The sequence below is a fragment of the Leptinotarsa decemlineata genome, unplaced genomic scaffold (genome assembly GCF_025532065.1).
Source record: "Leptinotarsa decemlineata unplaced genomic scaffold, Ldec_3_MD MMD2_tig00026336_RagTag_RagTag, whole genome shotgun sequence".
Taxonomy (NCBI): Eukaryota; Metazoa; Arthropoda; class Insecta; order Coleoptera; family Chrysomelidae; genus Leptinotarsa; species Leptinotarsa decemlineata.
In genome coordinates, this window is record NW_027412692.1 from 5,992,307 (window position 1) to 6,012,613 (window position 20,307).

The 20,307-nt window shown below is 36.9% G+C and overlaps 3 protein-coding genes across 5 annotated transcripts in view; all 3 read right to left on the reverse strand.

The window, feature by feature from the left end:
• Positions 1-13,281, reverse strand: part of LOC111517841 (neprilysin-1) — a 29,660-nt gene extending 16,379 nt beyond the window's left edge. Inside the window, exons 1-5 of one of the 2 annotated variants that reach the window (XM_074183183.1) lie at positions 13,120-13,281; positions 12,933-13,066; positions 7,691-7,903; positions 3,796-4,052; positions 889-1,047 (exon numbers count right to left, since the gene is read on the reverse strand). In XM_074183183.1, coding sequence (XP_074039284.1) covers positions 889-1,047; positions 3,796-4,052; positions 7,691-7,903; positions 12,933-13,066; positions 13,120-13,133 — 777 coding nt within the window. In that variant the 5' untranslated portion in view covers positions 13,134-13,281. The remainder of the gene's footprint in view (positions 1-888; positions 1,048-3,795; positions 4,053-7,690; positions 7,904-12,932; positions 13,067-13,119) is intronic. The other variant, XM_023174126.2, reaches the window with a different exon arrangement.
• LOC141485751 (uncharacterized) overlaps positions 1-20,307 on the reverse strand; it is a 198,978-nt gene that overhangs the window by 136,502 nt on the left and 42,169 nt on the right. The window lies entirely within an intron of this gene.
• The window catches only part of LOC111517848 (uncharacterized), a 57,917-nt gene continuing 56,684 nt past the window's right edge, over positions 19,075-20,307 (reverse strand). For both annotated transcript variants that reach the window (XM_023174135.2, XM_074183180.1), the window contains exon 7: positions 19,075-19,701. In XM_023174135.2, the coding sequence (XP_023029903.2) occupies positions 19,575-19,701 (127 nt within the window). In that variant the 3' untranslated portion in view covers positions 19,075-19,574. The remainder of the gene's footprint in view (positions 19,702-20,307) is intronic.

Below are 20,307 nucleotides of genomic sequence, written 5' to 3' on the forward strand. Positions count from 1 at the left end.
TATAAGTTGGAGTTTTAAGATGAACTACTCTCTTGATATGCTCAACTTCCTCAATCTCAACTGTGAGATGCTTTCTTTCGACGTACATTTCACTCACTTTTTGGGTAAACAGGTGATAATTGATAACTGATGACTATTTTTACACAAATTAACTATATGGTTCGATGTTTGGCGGTAGGAACCATGACAAATCAGTAAATTATGTGGCTGGTTGAATTCAACAATCGAATCCTAACAAGTTCAATTCATTAAGGTTTTTACATTGTGTTGATTGTTGTAACAGTAGAATGCTCCAAACCAATAGATATAATAAATGTGTGACTAATCGCTGTCTGCACATCGCAGATATTTGGAAAAAACTATCATCGGGGTCTCTATTAATATAATGGAAACCCAAACAACGATTCTCAGAATTTTCACCTGTTTGTCTGTACGTTTGTGTTTGAATGTGTGTTTGAATTCATCGATTTAGAAGCGGTTATCACTCATGTATTGTGGTAAGCTTTTGATATCTACTACTATAAAAATACTGTTTGGCTGAAATGTTGGCTGAATATATTCATAATATGTGAAATGAGTTTTTAATAAGTTGAAGATAGTCAAATACATGAGAAAATGATAAAAAATCTGCATAAAAAAACACATATACTTAAGTGCACGCGAACGAAATCGCGGCTAGGTAGTTCGAAATAAGTTTTGAGATATAGGAAATTAAAAAAATTAGTACCTAGTACACAAATTTTATGAAATAACGAAAAGAGAACGATCAGTTAAATAGATAGAATCACAAGAAGAATGCGTTCATGTATTAAACAGGAGGGTTTCCAATTAACACATCTAGTATCGAAAACTACATTTCTGTTCAATCATGATATTTGAACAGCTTACCTGAACTAGATTTCTTTCAAAATCCAGAACTTTCTCCAGCTCGATTTTGGCTATGGACCTAGATCCTCCCATTGCGACAGCTGTCTCGACCATCAGTTCAAAATAAACAGCTTCTTTAAAGGGATCTTCAAAGTGTGAGTCTATAGAAGGGATACCAATCTAAAAAATTCCAAATAAAATCATGCAAATTCATCATCAGATGCCTGTTAATATAGATACATAAGAGGAATAGATGGATATTTTTCATTCACAGGAATAAATACAATTAGTATTTATTTGAACATGAAGTAATTTATAAGGAGGAGACTTTTTTTTGTTTGTGTCAGAAAGTTACTACTTTGCATGATCTACACATTTTTGTAAATAGTCTGTAAATGAAGGAGTAGAAAGCTAAAAACTTTTTTTACCAAAAAATTATTCTTTCCTTGAAATATACTCCTCGCAATTTGGAATATTCCATATTTCACAACTTCTTTCATCATTTTTGTCAGGCAAAATAAAATTACTATTCAGTTTTTTATTATGGCTTTCGTATCTTTTCTAGATACTTGTAGAGTAAATTCATTTACCAGTTCAATACAAAAAAAAAGTATAAATTGATTTCATCAGTGAAGTGAATACTGGTTCAAAATATTCAGTTTTCAAAATCATAACACGACATTTTCAACGAAACATTGCTTCTCCAATAGTGAAAATGTTCAATGCATTGGGTGACTAGTGAATGTGTGACTATATAATGGTAATGAAGGTTATCTATGATAGAAAATGAATAATGTCTCATAAGTTAATTTACAATATATTTTTCACATTTTCATAAATTATTTCAAGTTCAAAGTATATTCATCATCATATCATAAACGTTGCATCCATGATTCAGTCTCAGTTTCACCACATCCATAGATATATTTTCTTTTTGTCTTTTATTATTGACATTTCTTTAACATTTCGTGATACATCTGTAACTCCATAGGCAGGAGTAGAACGGCAGAGGATAATTAGAGCACCGAAGAGATATAACAGACTTACAGGGCTGTCTGATACTGATATTATACCCGTACTCGTACGTATAAAATAAACTCGAATGCTTATTGGTTTGTTGGATTTGTCTCTGTCTGGAAAAGCAGAATAACTATTAGAACATTTGAAATATATAAAAATATATGAAACACCGTGCATGCTGAGACAATTGAAGTGAGACATTTATGATTGTGAATTTTACTAGTAAGGACTTTTCTGGTCTAAAATGATTCGAAATCTATGAAAGAACAAAAAAAATAAATGAATAGCTGGAATATTAGTTATATTAAGCAATAAAACGCGAAATGAAAATACAATAAAAAAAATAAAATATTTGAGAGTAAAAGAAACGTAACAAAAACCAATAAGGAGATTTCAAACCAAGTTAGTTCACGATGTTTCAATGATTATATCCACAATCCCATTCGGGTGATAACTGGACTATTTCTTTGAGAGATGACTATTTATAGGTCATTCGAGCGCTATCACCTATCCCCTCTTTCCTTCCTCTTCCCTCTCTCTTCCCACTCACCGCTGCTCCGGTTTAGCGGGAGTTGACCTTGATTACAGGTTTCCGTATGTTGCGTATCTCTACGCTAGCTTGAATGGATGCTTCGTTGGACTTACTCCTTCTTGTGGATGATCTCACTTGATATTATGTTGATGAGTTCAAGCATGCTCTGCTATTCCCGATTTGCTAGTTTCTCCTCGCTGTGCAGACTTTCAATGGCCTTTCAGTTTTACCGATATAGGATTTGCCTCACTCTTGTACTTGGACCCAATTCTTCTCAACCTTTTCGAAAATCCTCTAACGTGTGAAAGAGCGAGAACTGGTTGTGACAGCTTCTCTTCCTTGCGAGGCTCTTGCTGTCTTCTAGCCAAAGTCTGTTCCACCATCACTTTGGAGTACCCATTTCGCTGAAAACTTTCTCTGATGATTCCTAGTTCTTTCTCTAATCTTTCCTTCGTATTACATAGCCCGAAAGCATGATCTACTAGATGAATCATCAAGATGATTCTTCTTTTGGTAGACTGATGGTGGTTGGATTTGTGATTCAGATACTGTCCCGTATGAGTGGGTTTTCGGTAAACAGAAATTTTCCACTCAGTGTCAGTCTTCTTCACCATAACGTCTGAGAATGTCAATTCGTTCTGGACTTCCTTCTCCATTGGAAGGTGATGGAAGGTTTTACGCTGTTGAGGTGCTTCAGAAAGATGTCTAGTTCTGTATTCCCATGGTTTCATATTATTAATTATTTTAGTGGTTTTATTGTGTTTTCATTATACGTTTCATTGCATAATATAACTGATATTTCAGCTATTCACTATAATTTTATTTGTCTTTTCATAGATTTAAAATTATATTAGGCAATGGAAATCCGAACTAGTAAAATCTACCATGAGACATTGTCAACCACTTTCAAACATTTACGATTGTGTAGGCATGAATGATTGTTATGTCATAATAAAAGTAAAGTTAGCAATATCCATCACAATGATATATACAAGAGGAAAGATCGATTCTTTCACAGTAAAGCCAATATGCAATTAGACTACGGAAAATTGCGATTCAATCCACTGTAGATGAAAGAGAAATCGCACAAGACAAGCAACATGTTTAGTGTACTGAACCAAGCTACTGTTCCACTGTTTGGAAATTGAAATACACTGACGACTCAGTATACATTTCATAAAATCATCAAATTACTGTAATTAGTGGAAATTACCATATCTAGTATGTACCTATAAAACATATACGGTTTTTCTGACTTGAAATCTACTGCTACGCATAAAAATGACCTGCTGAGTTCGCTGGGACAGCTAGTTGGATCATAAATACAACGCATTGGGGCTTATGTATCTCGAAATTCTACTAAAATATATACCTACCTTTATGTGATTGATTTGTTCAATAGGAGTTATTGTAAAAAACCATTGGAATGGCAGGCCAAGTTCTTTACATTTCACCATCATGGTATCGAGCTCAAAAATTTCAAAATCCCAGTCCTGGCCCTTGATGACTGGCCACCCTCCAAGTTCCTCTATTATTTTCATGAATGTCGTGTTATTGTCCTCATCTATGGTTGATACGTTCATACAAGACTGATAGAAGGTTTTTTGGAGCAGTAATGGTGTCTGTTCATCTCCTGTGATAATAAAATCCCAATTTGACTTCACACCTAAACTACTTCATGAATCTAACAATGAAAATAGTCGTTTTTCGTCGACCATTTTTGGGTACTTTCACCTTCAGAAGAGGCGAATGAAGGTTAATGAACCCCACTAATGTGAGCTCAAAGAAATAGCGTAATTCTTTATATCTGCCACTCAGAAATATATCGTACTTTGTTACCTCTCTTGATGAAAAATAAGTATGGATAGTGGCGAAATTACTAATATCGGAGAACATCTTGTTTTATTTCGAATGTTTCAGGAGTCAATCAACAACATTGACGTATTTCACATTTGTTTGACATCTGTCGACAACGATTGGAAAAGAAGTCAAGAAAAACATTAGATTTTTGTTAATTCTGAAGGTGAAGGCAGATTTTGACCTTCAAAACATAAAGATAGGTATTCTTTGTTCGAATTTATTCAATACAGCAAGTAACTGATGAATAACACATTTTTAGTAGTAATACCACTTCAGTCTTGAGCATATTGGAAGTCATGTCTTGTAATTGAGGATACGACAATGACCAGAGGATTCATTTTCTGTTTTGCCAGACGCAAATTGAAGAGGTCGCTGTGGCTCCGTAATTTAATTTGACAAAGTTCAAGGGGGTGATAGTTCTTTCAAAGGGTGATGTCTTGTGAGACGACGAAAATTAACTGCACATCAATAACTTGATTTTCGGCTATACCTCTCTACACACTATCAAACTCAAAATCTGAGTCGGTGTCAGAGAGGGCCATTCGGTAGTAGCTACGGTATTAGTTGGATCACCTATTATAGTGGTTATCAGTGATGTGAAATAATTTTTTTCAAAATATCACTTTCAAGATGTGCACTTATCATAACTCTCAGTATTTCCATTTCAACACTAATTGCTTGAGCGTTTATCATACACACATCCACCTATTTTATTTGCCACTCTTATTGGCTGTAGCAGTATCTACATTTTTCACAAACCAACAGCGATCTCTTTGATTTGCGTGCGACAAAAACAATAACTGAACCCTTCTGGCTTATTTCGCCTTACAAAACACGACCCTTTGTAAGAACTGGTCTTTATCACCTTATAAGACATCTTATTTTGGAAGAACTTTTAACCCTCTGGTCTTTACCGACTTTTCAACTTGCACGCGGCAGAAACCCGAACTGCACCCTCTGGTCATTGTCGACTCTTACAAGACATGACCTTCAAATGACCAAAACACCAGCTCCGGATAGTACTTATAATGGTATTGTTATCAATTTTCTTAGGACGAAAGTAGTATTACTACAAGTTTACTTTATGGAGAATACTTTGGATTTACGCAGTAAACCTCTACACCAGTGTTTTCGCAAATTTACGAGTTTTCTACACTAGTTATGTATGTAGAGGGAAGTTTCGTCCTGTTTTACTTCCTGAAGTATTGCGACTACTTAGAGAATTGTTATTGTTACACCTTTTCACCCGGTGATTATATGCAGAGGTTAGGTTAGGTTAGGTTAGGTCCAAAGTGAGTGGGTCTATTTGACCCTCCGCCGCAACCCACAAGGGTTTATTGTGGATCACACCTATTCACACTCGACCAAATGAACCCAGCTTCTTAACGAAGCCGATTAGTCGATTAGTTTGTATGGTGAGTGGTCTTTCAGGTCAGATGGTAAGAGTACGGCTCTACCGAACTCTAAAAGTCTGATTCGGTCCCCAGCGGCGCAGGCGCAAAGTATGTGCTCTGCTGTTTCATTATTTTCCAAACAGAGGCGACACACACTGTCTTCCGACAGTCCGAGTCTCTGCATACGATGATTCAAATGACAGTGCCCTGTAAGAAGGCTTGTGCGACATCGTAGTTCATCCCTATTGTAGCCCAACAACTGTTTGGTATTAAGCTTCAAAGGGCGAATAAACAACCTGGAGATTCTGCCAGAAGTTCATGAATCTTCTTGCCATCCAGATGTTCAATCTTTGTTTGGCAAAGTCTAAAGCGATGCCTTCTGCAGAGGTTAGATTCGATTAGGTCTAAAGAGCGTGGGTCTATTCGACCATCCACCGCAACCCGTAAGGGTTTATTGTGCAAATGACTTGGATAGAAGAGTCGTCGAAGATAAGTACCTCGTAGACGATTCTTTTTCCTTCTGAAACAATCGTTACTGAAGCAATTAACATAAGAAGTGAGAGAGCATTTTTGGGTGAAGTGAATTATTTAGGAACAAACCAATGTCTATATTTTACATTATACTAGAAACCTTATTCATAATTAAGTAGATTTGAATGCATTATTTCGAAATTTCTGTGGCGAAATTAACTCCGGATTGATGCTAATTCTTCCAACCGAAGTTCTTGCAAGAATCGGCTCATTACATCGTTTATTAGAACTTGAGAATCAGTAACACCACCTTTACGTTTTTATTTATCATGATTGTTTTTTTGTTTAGTGCCCATATGTTAGGTAATACCCTGGGTATTAGTTTATGCTTGAATCTTGTAGCTGTCTCTTGTATATTTTTTGTAATAAAAGCTGGCCAAACTACTTGGCGCTCCTTTTGATTAGAAATATTTTATTTCATGTTTGATCCACGGCCCTGTTGAGTGTTTCGAGTTGGTAACTAAACCGACCGTACTCAAACCAAAAAAAAAATTAACTACGTTATATCTGGAAATTAACAAACCCACGGGTAAACATAATAATGGCTTGTTTAAATCTTTGAAACTCTTTGGTATTGTCTATAATAATGTGGACACCTGCTAATAACTGTAACTGAAGAAAAGGATCCGAATTCCCTGATTTGTTCATCAAATCATTGAAAAAATTGCAATCTTCTCAGAAGCGTCAGAGAGACACAATGAAAGTTACGGAGTCTTCCCATTCTAAACTTCTGATAATCAGAGAAACGTTGAAAAAAATTCATTGGCACGAAGAATAGTTTGAATATTATGTTTATAATCTACCTACCCATTTTTCTCGGACAGTCAAGCGGCGTTGGAAGCTCTTGGCTCCTACCAAGCAACGTCTAAATTGGTAGCAAGTTGCCAAAAACGAATCTCCTCGATAGGAAGATGTAACAGATTCTCTCTGGTCTGGATTCCTGGCCTGGAAGTCAATGAGGCTGCTGATTACTTTGCAAAGGAGGATGCTGCAAGCAGCTTCATCGGACCAAAACCTGTTATTGGCATATCTTTGAGCTTTGCCAAACAAACATTGAACACCTGACAGAATCTTGCAGGATTTCCTCGCTCAAGGCGTTTATTCACCCTTCGGAGCTTGATACCAAACAGTTGTTGGACTATAGTAGGGTTGAACTACGATGTCTAACAGGCCTTCTTACAGCTCACTGTCATTTGAATAATCATATGCAGAAACTCAGACTGACTGATGTAAAATGATGAAACAGCAGAGCACACCACTCACCATACAAATTAATCGGCTTCGTTAAGGAGCTGCGTTTATGTGGTCGAGTGTGAATGGGTGTGTACCACAATAAACCTTTGCGGGTTGCGGTGGAGGGTCGAATAGACCAACTCACTTTGGACTTGACCTATCTTAACCTACTCATTTGATTTTCTGACTATTACTGTAATCTGAGAAATCGGATAAAACATTGTACTCACCATTAAGCTGAAATATGTCCTACCTGTAATTGGGGAGGCGATAATACCGTTGATTTGGTTGTTTCTTCTGAGTTGCTGGGCAAGATGAGGAAAAGGGTTTCTTGTTTCATATGCTTCTTTGATGAAATTTCCACATGAGAAACTATAGAAATCGTCACAAGGGTTAACTGATTGGTCTATCGATGAAATAATTGCTACCGATGCTCTCATACATTCTGTTGTAGTGCATATATCACCTGGATAACATTTTAATAGTAAATGATATTGAAAAACGCATACATCACTTCAATAAATTCATCAATTCAGTTATTGTACTGAACAGCGTTTCAACAAAAACTTGACGAGTCCAATTCTGATATGAAATTCATATTCAGCCTTTTAATAAATATAATCCTTACTCATTTCATTGTCATTGCTTGTCAAAGTACTTAATACGAATGTTTGATACTTGACCTTTGTATACTGCCCTATTGTTTTCATTATGACGTTATTTTAAGGTTATGGCACGTTTAAACATCGCAATGTGGTTTGGGGGTGGTTGAATAATTTATAAAGGTTCTGGTTGACTTTCTAGTAAACTAACTATTTTGGATACGTCAGATATACAATGGAATTAGTGTAACATGTTTTTTAACGCAATCTTTTTGTTTTAGAACGATGCGGACGTATATACGAAAATCAAATCGCGGAAGCATAGGCAAAGAGGTATTGGATAGAGACGTAAACAAATCATCTTCGATGAAAAGACTAGTAATTCCACAGCACCGCACCGGATGTGCCTACTCTTCCATTACCTTCAGCATCAATTACTGACAGTGCTGTACAATTAACAGATCAAACAAGATCACCGTATGATCACGAGATTCCTCCACGTGATTCAGCTCTCCAGGATGTCGCAGCATCAACTTCATATGCCCCTTTCATTTCAGAAGCACTCCTAGAAACGATGGCAGATTATAGATTAAAAATTTCTGAAAATAATCCAGTGACTGAAGTAAGATATACGAGCGTGCCCATCACTTCGTATAGTTTGTCTGAAGCTATGAGACCATTTCCAAACGCTAGATCACGTTTGTAAACTAATAGAAATGCTAGAAAACGAAAAAGTTCTATATATACTGACCCACCTGAAAAAAAATCTAATGCAACTTAAAGCAAAACAACATTCCAATAACCTAGCCAGAAAACCCAGAAAACTGAGAAACCAAAGATAACTGAAAAAAGTTATTGAGGCACTAGCATAAGTGAGGAAAAAGGGAAAATGATTATTCGTGCGACAAATAAGAAAAGTACTGATGAAGGTGAAAGTGAGGAGGGGAAAATATTTTGTGTAGAGTGCACTGGATCCAATAGTTCGAATATTCCTGAAGAAGAATGGGTTCAGTGCACTGTGTGCAGAGTAGGCAATATTAAGAGCAGATAGTTGTTGGTTCAAAGATGGATCAAAAACATCTTCCGGTTCTGGTGCAGGTGTTTTCAATCGCAGATCCAGAACAGAGATATCAACCTGCCTAGGAACTTTTGGAGGTCGGAAGAATCCAACCTCATACACAAGTCAATAAAAATATTCTCGGACAGTCAAGCGACGTTGGAAGCTCTTGGCTCCTACCGAGCAACGTCTAAATTGGTAACAAATTGCCAAAAACCAGTCTCCTCGATAGGGAGACTTAACAGATTGTCTCTGGTCTGGATTCCTGGCCATACTGGCCTGGGAGGCAATGAGACTGCTGACTCCCTTGCAAAGGGGGGTGCTGCAAGCAGCTTCATCGGGTCAGAACCTGTCATTGGCATCGCTTCAGGCTTTGCCCAACAAACATTGAACACCTGGATGGCAAAAAGATTTATGGACTTCTGACTGGACCAGGATTGGCTCACTCCAAGGCGTTTATTCACCCTTCGAAGCTTGATTCCAAACAGTTATTGGACTACAGTAGGGATGAACTACGATGTCTAACAGGCCTTCTTACAGGTCACTGTCATTTGAATCATCATATTCAGAGACTCGGGCTGTTGGAAGATAGTGTGTGTCGCCTCTGTTTGGAAAATTATGGAACATCAGAGCACATACCTTGTGCCTGCCTCGTTGGAGACCGATTCAGGTTTTTAGACTTCAGCAGAGCCGTACTCTTACCATCTGACCTGAAAGACCACTCACCATACGAACTAAATGGCTTCGTTGAGAAGCTGGGTTTATTTTGTCGAGTCACTTTAAACCTTACCTAACCTAACTGTGTGAAATCTATGGGCTCATACAAAGTGTGTGAATGACAACATTTGGATGGATGCAAAAATTGCAGCACCTCCGATTTAGAAGATCGATTTAATCTTATTATAATTTGATTTGTAAGTGAAACAATACTGATAATAAAGATGATGCTGTGTCAATCTTATTTCTTCGTAGACTTGGCAGTCATTACTTTTTAGGTCAACTTACCACTAGTGACAAGTCAACTCATTCCAGGAACGGAATAATTGCTTTTTGGAAAAATTGAAGCTATCAAAATACAAACTTTCAAACCGAGATTTGGTCAACCATTTGAGGACCCTGGTGGAGACTGATTCATCACAAACGGTGCGTGGGTGTCACCTTTCATTCGATTTTTGATGAATTATAATGCATCGGAAAAGTCAAAAAGCTAGAAAAGTAGGTGTCTGACGATTTGAACGGTCGACAGAAAATATCACGTTTCTAGGTCTCTTCTTCTTTGCTTTTATGCAACCAAAATGATCTTTTCTTGGATCGGATCTCACGTGTGTTGAACGTGTGTTGAACAACAACAAGAGACGTTCAGAACAGTGTTTGGACACCGACGAGCCACTCAGCCACTTTCCAGAGGCGAAAAGTCACCAAAACAAAAATATGGTTACTGTATGGTGCTAATATAACTATGCTGCTAATATAACTTTCTGCAACCGGAAAAACACCCATCCGCACAAATCACCGTCTGAAAATGAAACTAATTCAGCGTTGCCGGCAACCATCTTGATTTCGGACAGGTTGGAGCCTGGCTCCCTTACCTTTTGGACTGGCGTTTGTCAGAGGGACAAATGGGTCATGAGTGAATGGTGGGGGCGGCATGAAAGTCCTCAGACATCAGTACCGCTCTTCACGGTGTACCCCTACTGGGTTGGGGTGAGGTGGATAAAAAATTGTTCATCTGTTGACGGAGGACATGAGTGTCGGGGCCTTCTATATCGGGAGGGGTCGTCTATAACATAGTCTATAGCTTCCCTAACTAACGGATTATCGTGAGTTTCCGCACGATCAAAAACTCGCCGATTTCTCGACTGAATGGACTGCTGAATGGAAGGTAGCTGCGAATCTCTATGAATGGCTTCGTTTCGCACGAACCACGGAGCATTCACGATCAAATTAACTTATTTTGTAGTCTCTCCAGGATGGAGATATTACTCGGAGCCGCTTGTCCTCAGAAGCCTGAAGCATACATGAGGACAGGCTTGAACATCCTGTTATAGATGGTAATTTTGTTCTTCAAACTGATCTTCTATTGATCAGAGGGTACAGACTTCTGATCCGACCCTCGATCCTTGTTTTAACGGATTCGATGTGCGGGTTCCAGGTGAGTCTACGATCTATTAGAAGGCCGAAGTACTTCACCTGCGCTTGCCAGTTGATCTTCCTGCCAGAAACCCTCACTTTCTTAGCCGGACAAGATATCGTTCTTCCCATGGTTATCGCCTGAGTCTTTTCCGAGTTCACTCGGATCTTCCATTCAAGGTACCAGCGTTGGAGGTCATCCATTGCTCGTTGCAAGAAGACGATCCCGAGCTCCCGACCCATGGAAGATAAGAGGAAAGACGTATCATCGGCGTAAAGAGACACTTTCACACGCTTGGACCTCAGGAGGTCGCTGGTGTAGAGCAAGTATAACGTGGGTGAGAGCACAGTTCCCTGTGGCACTCTAGCGAGGATCTCCCTGTTCTCAGACAGGAAGCCCTCTACTCTAACCTGAAATGTCTTTCAGGAAAGACCCGATCCACCGGATCAGGCCCCGAGGTAGGTCGAAAGCGACTAGTTTATGTAGAAGGCCTTCGTGCCATACACGGTCGAAGGCCTTCGAGATGTCTAAGAGGACAACGTGAACTTTACGGTTGCTGTTTAGCTCTGGATGGTGTTTTTGACCAGTCTCAGAGCCTGAAACTCGGTGGCGTGTTCTCTCCTGAATCCGAATTGTTCGTTAGGCCGAACATTTCGGTCCTCAACTTCTTCGTTGAGCCTTTGCAAAACGAATCTTTCAGCCGGCTTAGCCGCCGACGAAAGCAGGCTGATGCCTCATCTCATATATTCCTCAGACTTCTCGCCAAACGACTACCATCTTTATAAGCACTTCGATAACTTTCTCACCGGTAGAACCTCCGTCAATCAGGACCAGGCAAAAACGACTTTTGTCGACTCCATTGGATCCCAAGTACACAATTTTTATGCTGACAGAATCAATCGACTTGTGTTTTGTATGTTTGTAAAAGTACATTGATTCAAACGACGCTTATTTTTAATAAATTGAATGAGTATTCACTGAGATATTTCAGTTCAAAGTAGACATATAAAAACGGACCAAACTTTCGAAACAACCTAATAGCTTCATCATCGACTGTTGAATGAGAAATCGCTCTCTCTATAGCAGTGGCAGATTCACAAATTTTTAAGGTGAAGGCTGTACAGTTTTTGCCGCCCTTGCCTCTACAATCGTCATGCCCTACATTATTTTGACAATCCCAACAATTTCGTTAGAATTGTAGGTAAAATAATTTTTGAATATTTTTGAGCTAATCAAAGCTCAATCATTTACGAGCGGGGTAATGTTTTCTACTGACACAATAAATTACATTTGGTAAACGTGAATAAATATTCTTTATTGCGCTTCCGAACAGTTAAAAAAATTAACTCAGTCAAGTTATAAAAGTTCGTTGCAATAAATTCTGTTGTCAAAATCATCGATGATATCGTCATAAGTAATCTTGTTCATTAATTCTGACTCTATGCAAAAAAGAGCAAAGAAGGACTTCTCTCACTCAAACAATTCGTGAGAGGAGGAAAGTCATCGGCAACATGTGTTGCAAACTTCTATCTGTAAGACATCAGACAACCGTCATGATAAAATCTTGTTAATTTCCATGATGTAGCAACAAATCGTTCCTCAAATTTGCCGCCCCAGAAATCTGCCGCCCTAGGCTCAAGCCTACTCAGCCTGCTGGTAAATCTGCCATTGCTCTATAGTAAGTGACGATTATTAGTATATTTACCTGTATCGGCTTTGATTCTGAGATAATAAATATATGAACCCAACACCCCGCAAATCAGCACTAATAATATTATAATCAAACCACGATTCGTCTTCCACCATTTCTTTTTCTTGGGTTGTTTTTCGAACAGTACCCTGAAACAACACTGTGAATAATAAACACCGCAGGAAATGAACACGAAACTCACTCAGTCATTGCCATTTCAGAATGTTCCACATACTCAACTGAAATGGTTAATTTTTGAAATGCTTATCTATTAATTTGTTTTGTCCTTTTTAATCATTCGTTTGATACGTACACAATTCGAACCTATTTCACGCTATGAAAAATGAAGACCCATGTTTTAACCTTGTATTTCTTAAAATAGATTTGTTTGGTAACGTTTTATAGGAATAGGAAATGGAACACTGGGAATGCAATGTGTTCCAGTTTTTCGACAGATTGGATCAAGGTCGATTTTACGATGGAAAATTTTATTTTGCTCTCATTTCTATTTTTGTTTTAACTCTCAATGAAGTGTTTAGTGATGCACCTTCACCATTATGGAATCTAATCTAATATCTCTAAAACAGATATTGATGAATATACTTTTCTCATACTTTGTTCAAGCTAGTCTATGACTCACTCGATGAAGGAAAGTACACATATCGCCAAAATTCTTGGACCCCCTTATGTTTGTCTAAATGAGACACTATTATCATAAGTCAAGAAGTGTATTACAAAGTATGGTTAAAGTAACTGATATAGTAATTCTTAAAGCTATCAGCGAACTCAAAGGCCAAAAACACCAATACAAAGAAATAATGCCACTACGAATTAGTCCACGTGGACTGAAGAACTGGAGGTTCGTATTGGATAATTTTAACTAACCGAGTTTTATGCTTGGCTGAAGAGTCATAAAATTAAATTAGAAGTCATGTTATGGTGACCAATAGAATGTAACGATGAGTACCGCCGTTGTGTCCTCAATGTTCAATTCAGGAACTGATCGCGATTTGAGTGTTGAAATTCGATATTAGTGAAGTTATAATTACTTAAAATTTTTGTTATTTGTTTAAAATGTGGCGTCCTTGCAAAAGTACTAATAATAATAATGAGTGTGATTCCAATAGCGCTGGTGAGCAATGCGAAAAAGAGATACCAGTGAATAAGATTCAGATGCATTTGAATATTGAAACATAGAGAGTATGTTTCAATGTATACACTGTGTCCGTAAAGTATGGAACAAATTCATTTTTAGCTAAACAGGTCATTTTAAGAAATAATCCTGAAACACGTCGATTTTTGATGTTAATTTACCGTATTTTAAAATAATAATCTAATATACAGGGTGAATTACGTTCGAGTAATGACGTCACCGTCATTTTTTTCAAATGGAACACCCCCATTTTGTCTCAATTTTTCAATTTTCGGATTACTCTAGCTGAGCTGATTCCAAAAATGTATCACATGTTGATTCCAATTGGTACAGGGTGGACAAAAATACAGTAGTTGTGTGTGTGCTAATAAAGTAACGCTTAACATTCTTTATTATGTAAATTAACAATATTATCAAAAATACTTATTGTCTAGCGGCAATTGGTTTAAATGTAACACCCCGTAGTTTGCTACATGTTTAGAGTAATAAAAATGAGCTGTTTCTAAACATGTTTGGTACTTGTGGTCTAGCAGACAGAATATGAAAGAAATTATTTCTTATCTACATTTATAAAAAACATAGTGGTCTACTTTTTTGTGAAATATCATTATTTGTTTAGTAATTTATTGATGTTCAGTAACAGTTTAGTACTACAATATTTTTGGTATTCGTGAATATTCGAATGATTGCTTAGATTTAATTGGAAGTAGAAATGGAGTTAAGTGTAAAACAAATAATTGAAATATTTATGATGATTGGGTATGGAGACAGATCGCGAACTCAGATGGAAGTGTGCAATTTGTTTAATGATAAATATCCAGAAAGACCTATAACGCGTTCAACAGTCAGTAAGCTGGAAACGAATTTTCGGGAAACTGGTACGGTTGCAAATGTACGCAAATCAGGTCGTCCCCCTGCAAATGCTGATACAGCATTAGATGTTTTACTGAGTTTTGAAGAAGATGCGCACACTTCTGTTCGTAAAGTTAGTCGCGAAATCGGTGTTGGCAAAACAACGGTACACAAACTATTGATGCTTGAAAAATGGCATCCTTATAAAATCAAACTTGTGCAAGAATTAAACGAAGATGATCCCGATAGACGACTCCAATTTTGCGAAGAAATGGATAAATGTCACCGAGACCCTCTCTTGATACAAAACATTATTTTTTCTGATGAGTCCACTTTCACGTTAAATGGTGAGGTTAACCGTCAGAATTGTAGATACTGGGCAAAAGAAAACCCCCACTGGATGCGTGAGCATCATACACAATACCCTCAAAAGGTAAATGTATGGGCTGGAATTGTACGAAATCGAATCATTGGACCCTACTTTATCGAAGGTAATTTAAACGGGGCAAAGTACCTTGAGTTTTTAAGGGGGTATCTCGTACCTACTTTACGTAATTTATTTCCCAGCAGACGTAATCCTGGAGGTTTTGATGAAAGTTTATGGTTTCAACAGGATGGTGCACCTCCACATTATGCTGTAGATGTTAGAAGGTACGTAGATGAAATTTTTCCGAACAGGTGGATTGGTAGATGTGGACCCACTGAATGGCCAGCGAGGTCACTAGATTTAAATCCTTTGGATTATTTTCTGTGGGGCCATCTGAAGAATGTTATTTATAAAACGAAACCAGCAAATATTGAAGATGTACAAGTGAAAATTCGAACAGAAATAAACAATATTACGCAAGAAATCATACACAAGGTTCAACAAGAATTTGTACACAGTTTGGGTTACTGTCAAATACAGTAAGGGCTGCAGTTCGAACATTTAATATAAAGTCATGTATTCCAGCATATTCTGTCCGCTAGGCAATAAGTATTTTTGATAATATTGTTAATTTACCTAGTAAAGAATGTTACTTTATTAGCACACACACAACTACTGTATTTTTGTCCACCCTGTACCAATTGGAATCAACATGTGATACATTTTTGGAATCAGCTCAGCTAAAGTAATCCGAAAATTGAGACAAAATGGGGGTGTTCCATTAAAAAAATGACGGTGACGTCATTACTTGAACGTAATTCACCCTGTATATTAGATTATTATTTTAAAATACGGTAAATTAACATCAAAAACCGACGTGTTTCAGGATTATTTCTTAAAATGACCTGTTTAGCTAAAAATGAATTTGTTCCATACTTTACGGACACAGTTTATAAGAATCTACATATCAAGTTTGGTTTCGAGGGAAAAAAACTATTACAAGCAACACCAGATTTGACCGAAATTCCTTTCAAAACTGTACTACGTAAAATATTCAAAAGCAAACCTTATGAACGCAAGACGCGATGTGATGCGGGATTACCAAAACCTTTAGATGTTTATCAAATAAAATCATTAAAAAACAATATACGACTGTTACAAAAGCAATGAGATTCCTACAATTGAAATCATAAAGAAGAATTTGAACACTTCCGTCCTAAACGTGAGTTGCTGTGACAAAACTCTTCAGAATTGGATAAAGAAACTAGGATTTGGATTTAAAATAATAAAAAAACGTTAAGTAAGCAGTTATGGAAAGCAGAAGAATACTGGAATTGTGTAACAAATACTTAGAACAAATAACTAAATATAGACAAGAACAATGGAAATTTTCTATTTGGATGAAACTTGGTATGACACTCACGACACAGTTATGAAAGGGTGGACTGATGATTCGAGAATGTGTACGCCTAACATGCCTGCAAACAAAAAATCGCGACTAATCATTGTGCATTGCGGAGAAAGTAAAGAATGGGTTCCGAATTTTTTGTAATTAGGTGGAAAAAAACTTGAGGACTGCAATGTTGACTAACATAAGAACATGGAAGCTAATATTTTTGAGGAATGGTTTGAAAACACATCGGTCCAAAATTTGGATGCGAATAGTGTAATAATAGTTCTTGACAACGCTTCCTATCATTCGCATTATGCCTCACCAACACATTACTGATCCTCCTTGGTATGGAACAACTTCTCTAGCAGAAGATAGTCTTTCTTGTCGCCCTGACCGTCTTCAAACTCTATGTCGCCGACTATCACTAACTAAACCAAATATGGTTTCGCCACTGAGCTGTGTTCCTGTGCTCACTGTAGACGAGCGGCTATGTGTCTGGAAAGTAGCATGGGTACTCTTAATGGTCTCTTGGATTGCAAAGTCTCTGCCGTATTGTGGTACTGGAAATTAATCGGTCAAACGTTCTTACTTAATGAGTTCAGACTGGTAACACTGTTATGGTTCGATTCCGACGTACATACCCTGCTAGATACCGATCTTCTCTTGCATTACTTTCCCTAGGACGCCCAGTCCCACGTCTTCAGTCAACGCTGTTAGTTTCCTGGTAAAAATGCACTATTCGGATAACTGAAGCGCGGGAAATCCTCAGTCTATCCGCGATTGGATTATTCGGCAGTACCTCATCATGCAAAGTCACTATTCTTGCTCTATGGAACACTGAAATTCTATTGCCAGGCATAATTGCAAAGAAGAACTTGAAAATCACTTGAACACGCTAAATCGATATGAACAACTTCATAAACATTGATATCTAAAATTAGAGGAAATTGTTTTTGCATGCCTAGCACAGGTGAAATAAAAATGAAGATGAAATGTACAAAAAACCAACCATGATAAATATTTTGTTTTAAAATTTACCAAGGGGGTCCACAAATGTTGGCGATGTGTGTATGTTGGTTCTCTTTTCTTTGACCTATCGAAAAGACTTGCAAAAATATTTTATTGAAAATTGAATTATGTATCTACAGAATGAGCCAAATTAGACACTTTCAAACGGAAACTCCTCTTTTCGAACTAAATAGATAAAAACTGATTGATGGCTGCATCTGAGGGTCAAATTATATGACAATTTAATGGTGAAAACCGCATATCGATATTCACCATCGTTGAGTCACAGCATACTTTTCAAAAATGAGTATTTTTGAAAAGTTTCTGTACCCTTTTCTCTGCCAAAAATTTCTTGTTTCTATGTATGAAAACATTCCCAAAGCACATTTTCAGGTAGAATTCAATGGTCTAAAAAACTAATTTTTTCAAATGAGATATCAATAGTTATTGATGGAAAACTATTTTTCAATGAGACACCCTGTATATTCCTGCATGTTTCAATAGAGCATAAAATTACATTTCCAGAAATGTTGCACACTTGATGTTTTGCCTAAGTCATCTTAGAAATGCAGAGCTTTTAGTTATTTTCATGTAGACTTTGAAACGCACACTTTGATCAAAAAGGTTTTGGACGACGCGACGCGGCAATGAAACAGACAAAAATTGTTCAGTAGTGGCTTTTCACAGTAGTAATTAAAACGCATAGTTTCAATAAAATCAATAACAATTCATACTATATTCATTACTAACAAATGAAACTTCCACAATAATAATAATAATGATTGAGAACAATGAAATATATTTCGGTAGAGAAGGTGTTCGAAATGTCCATCAGCTTCTTCCACACAATGGACACCTTTTCTGAACGTGTTTTGCCGAATTAATTAGTTCAATAGGAGTGAGAGGAGCAAAACTTTGCATCACTGCCGCTTCCAATTCGTATATAAATTAGTGAGCAATTCAAAAATAAGATCTTCAAATCTTCTCCAGAGGTAAAAGTCCGTAGGCGTTAGGTCCGGTGACCTGGCCGGCCAACGGTTGGGTCCTTGGTGTTGTGAGGCGAAGCTCCGTCTTGTTCTATCGCCTCGTCGTCCAAAGCCTGAATGGTCTGTGTTTCAAAAATGACTCTAGCAAAACATTCTTGGAAAGGTAATTTTTAGCTATATTGAAATATGCAGAAATATACAGGATGTTTCTTGAAAAAATAGTTTTCCATCAATAACTATTGATGTCATTCGGAACTATAAGTTTTTACACCATTCTGCGTAAAAAAGTGCTTTAGAAATGTTTTCATAGGGACAAGAAATTATTGGCAGGAAAAAGGTTACAGAACTTTTCGAAAATGCACAATGTAAAGAACAATTAGGTACTAATACAATTAAAGAACTTACTGAAAACTCACTTTATTTATTTAATAAGAAGAGTACCGATTGAACCTTATAAATATTCCTCAGTCGGTTATATTCAATTGTCAATTCACAATTTTTTTTGTCATAATCAATGTATTTCTCAAACTTCGAAGTAATCTTAACATTTCAATTAGTCAACTATACAGATACATAATTTCAAACTGTACAATAACAATTATTATATATAATTTTCAATATCTCATCGGACTCTTATAAATAAATATTTTCCTATATACAATAAATCACTGGAGCTATTTTTCAAAATTTGACGATTTCCGTATCGCCCATGTTGATTAATAAACTATATACATCCGTTAGTAAAGGTAACATCGATAGGTATAAATGTTTCACAGGAAACTACTGCACAAAATATCCTTTGAATATTTTCTCTTCTCAAAATCACCCAATCTGTCATGGATTTTGTTTTCCTACTATAATAATAAATTAGTCATTTAGTGTTGAATAACAATGCCTTTCACGCCGCCGGAGCAGGAAACGGGATTTTCTTGTTGCATGAGAATTTGGAGCAGTCCCTCATTTTCACAGCATCCATGGCTTCTTGTAGGTGATGAGAAACTACTATTTGGACGTCTGGATGAAACCTGCGACAAATATATAAGTATTATATTCCGTCGAATCTAAAACAATACTTTTTTTCGTCAATAACATTACACTGATTTCTTGAAATAAAAGACAATAGTCTAAAACCTGGACAAGAGATAACTCCAACATCAGTTTTCTTTTACACTACTTCCATTCTTTTTTTATTGATTAACATGACGATATGAATTTTTGAAATGTCAGACTAACGCTATTTGGAGATTAATTATTGCTGGCTTTCACTTCTCATGCGTACACAGTGTCTACGACTTCAGTTTTCCTTCGTTCATTAGACTCTACCATTGAACTTTTTTTATTTTACACACGATAGTAGCCAGTTGATTATTCAAGGAGAAACAAACTGATATAACTTCTGAACTATTATACACGGTGTTTATTGAACATGCGGAAAAACAATAAGGAACTATTCTTTGGACTAATTTTAAGATATAGTTTCGACATTTAACAATTTTGGTAATTTTAAAATTATTAACGTAGACGAAATAAAAGTATAGCGTACTACACTGGACCTACCAAGCAGTAAAAAATCTAACTATTCCGTTGGTACCTATCAACAACATTCCGATTACTATAAACGGCTGCAGACA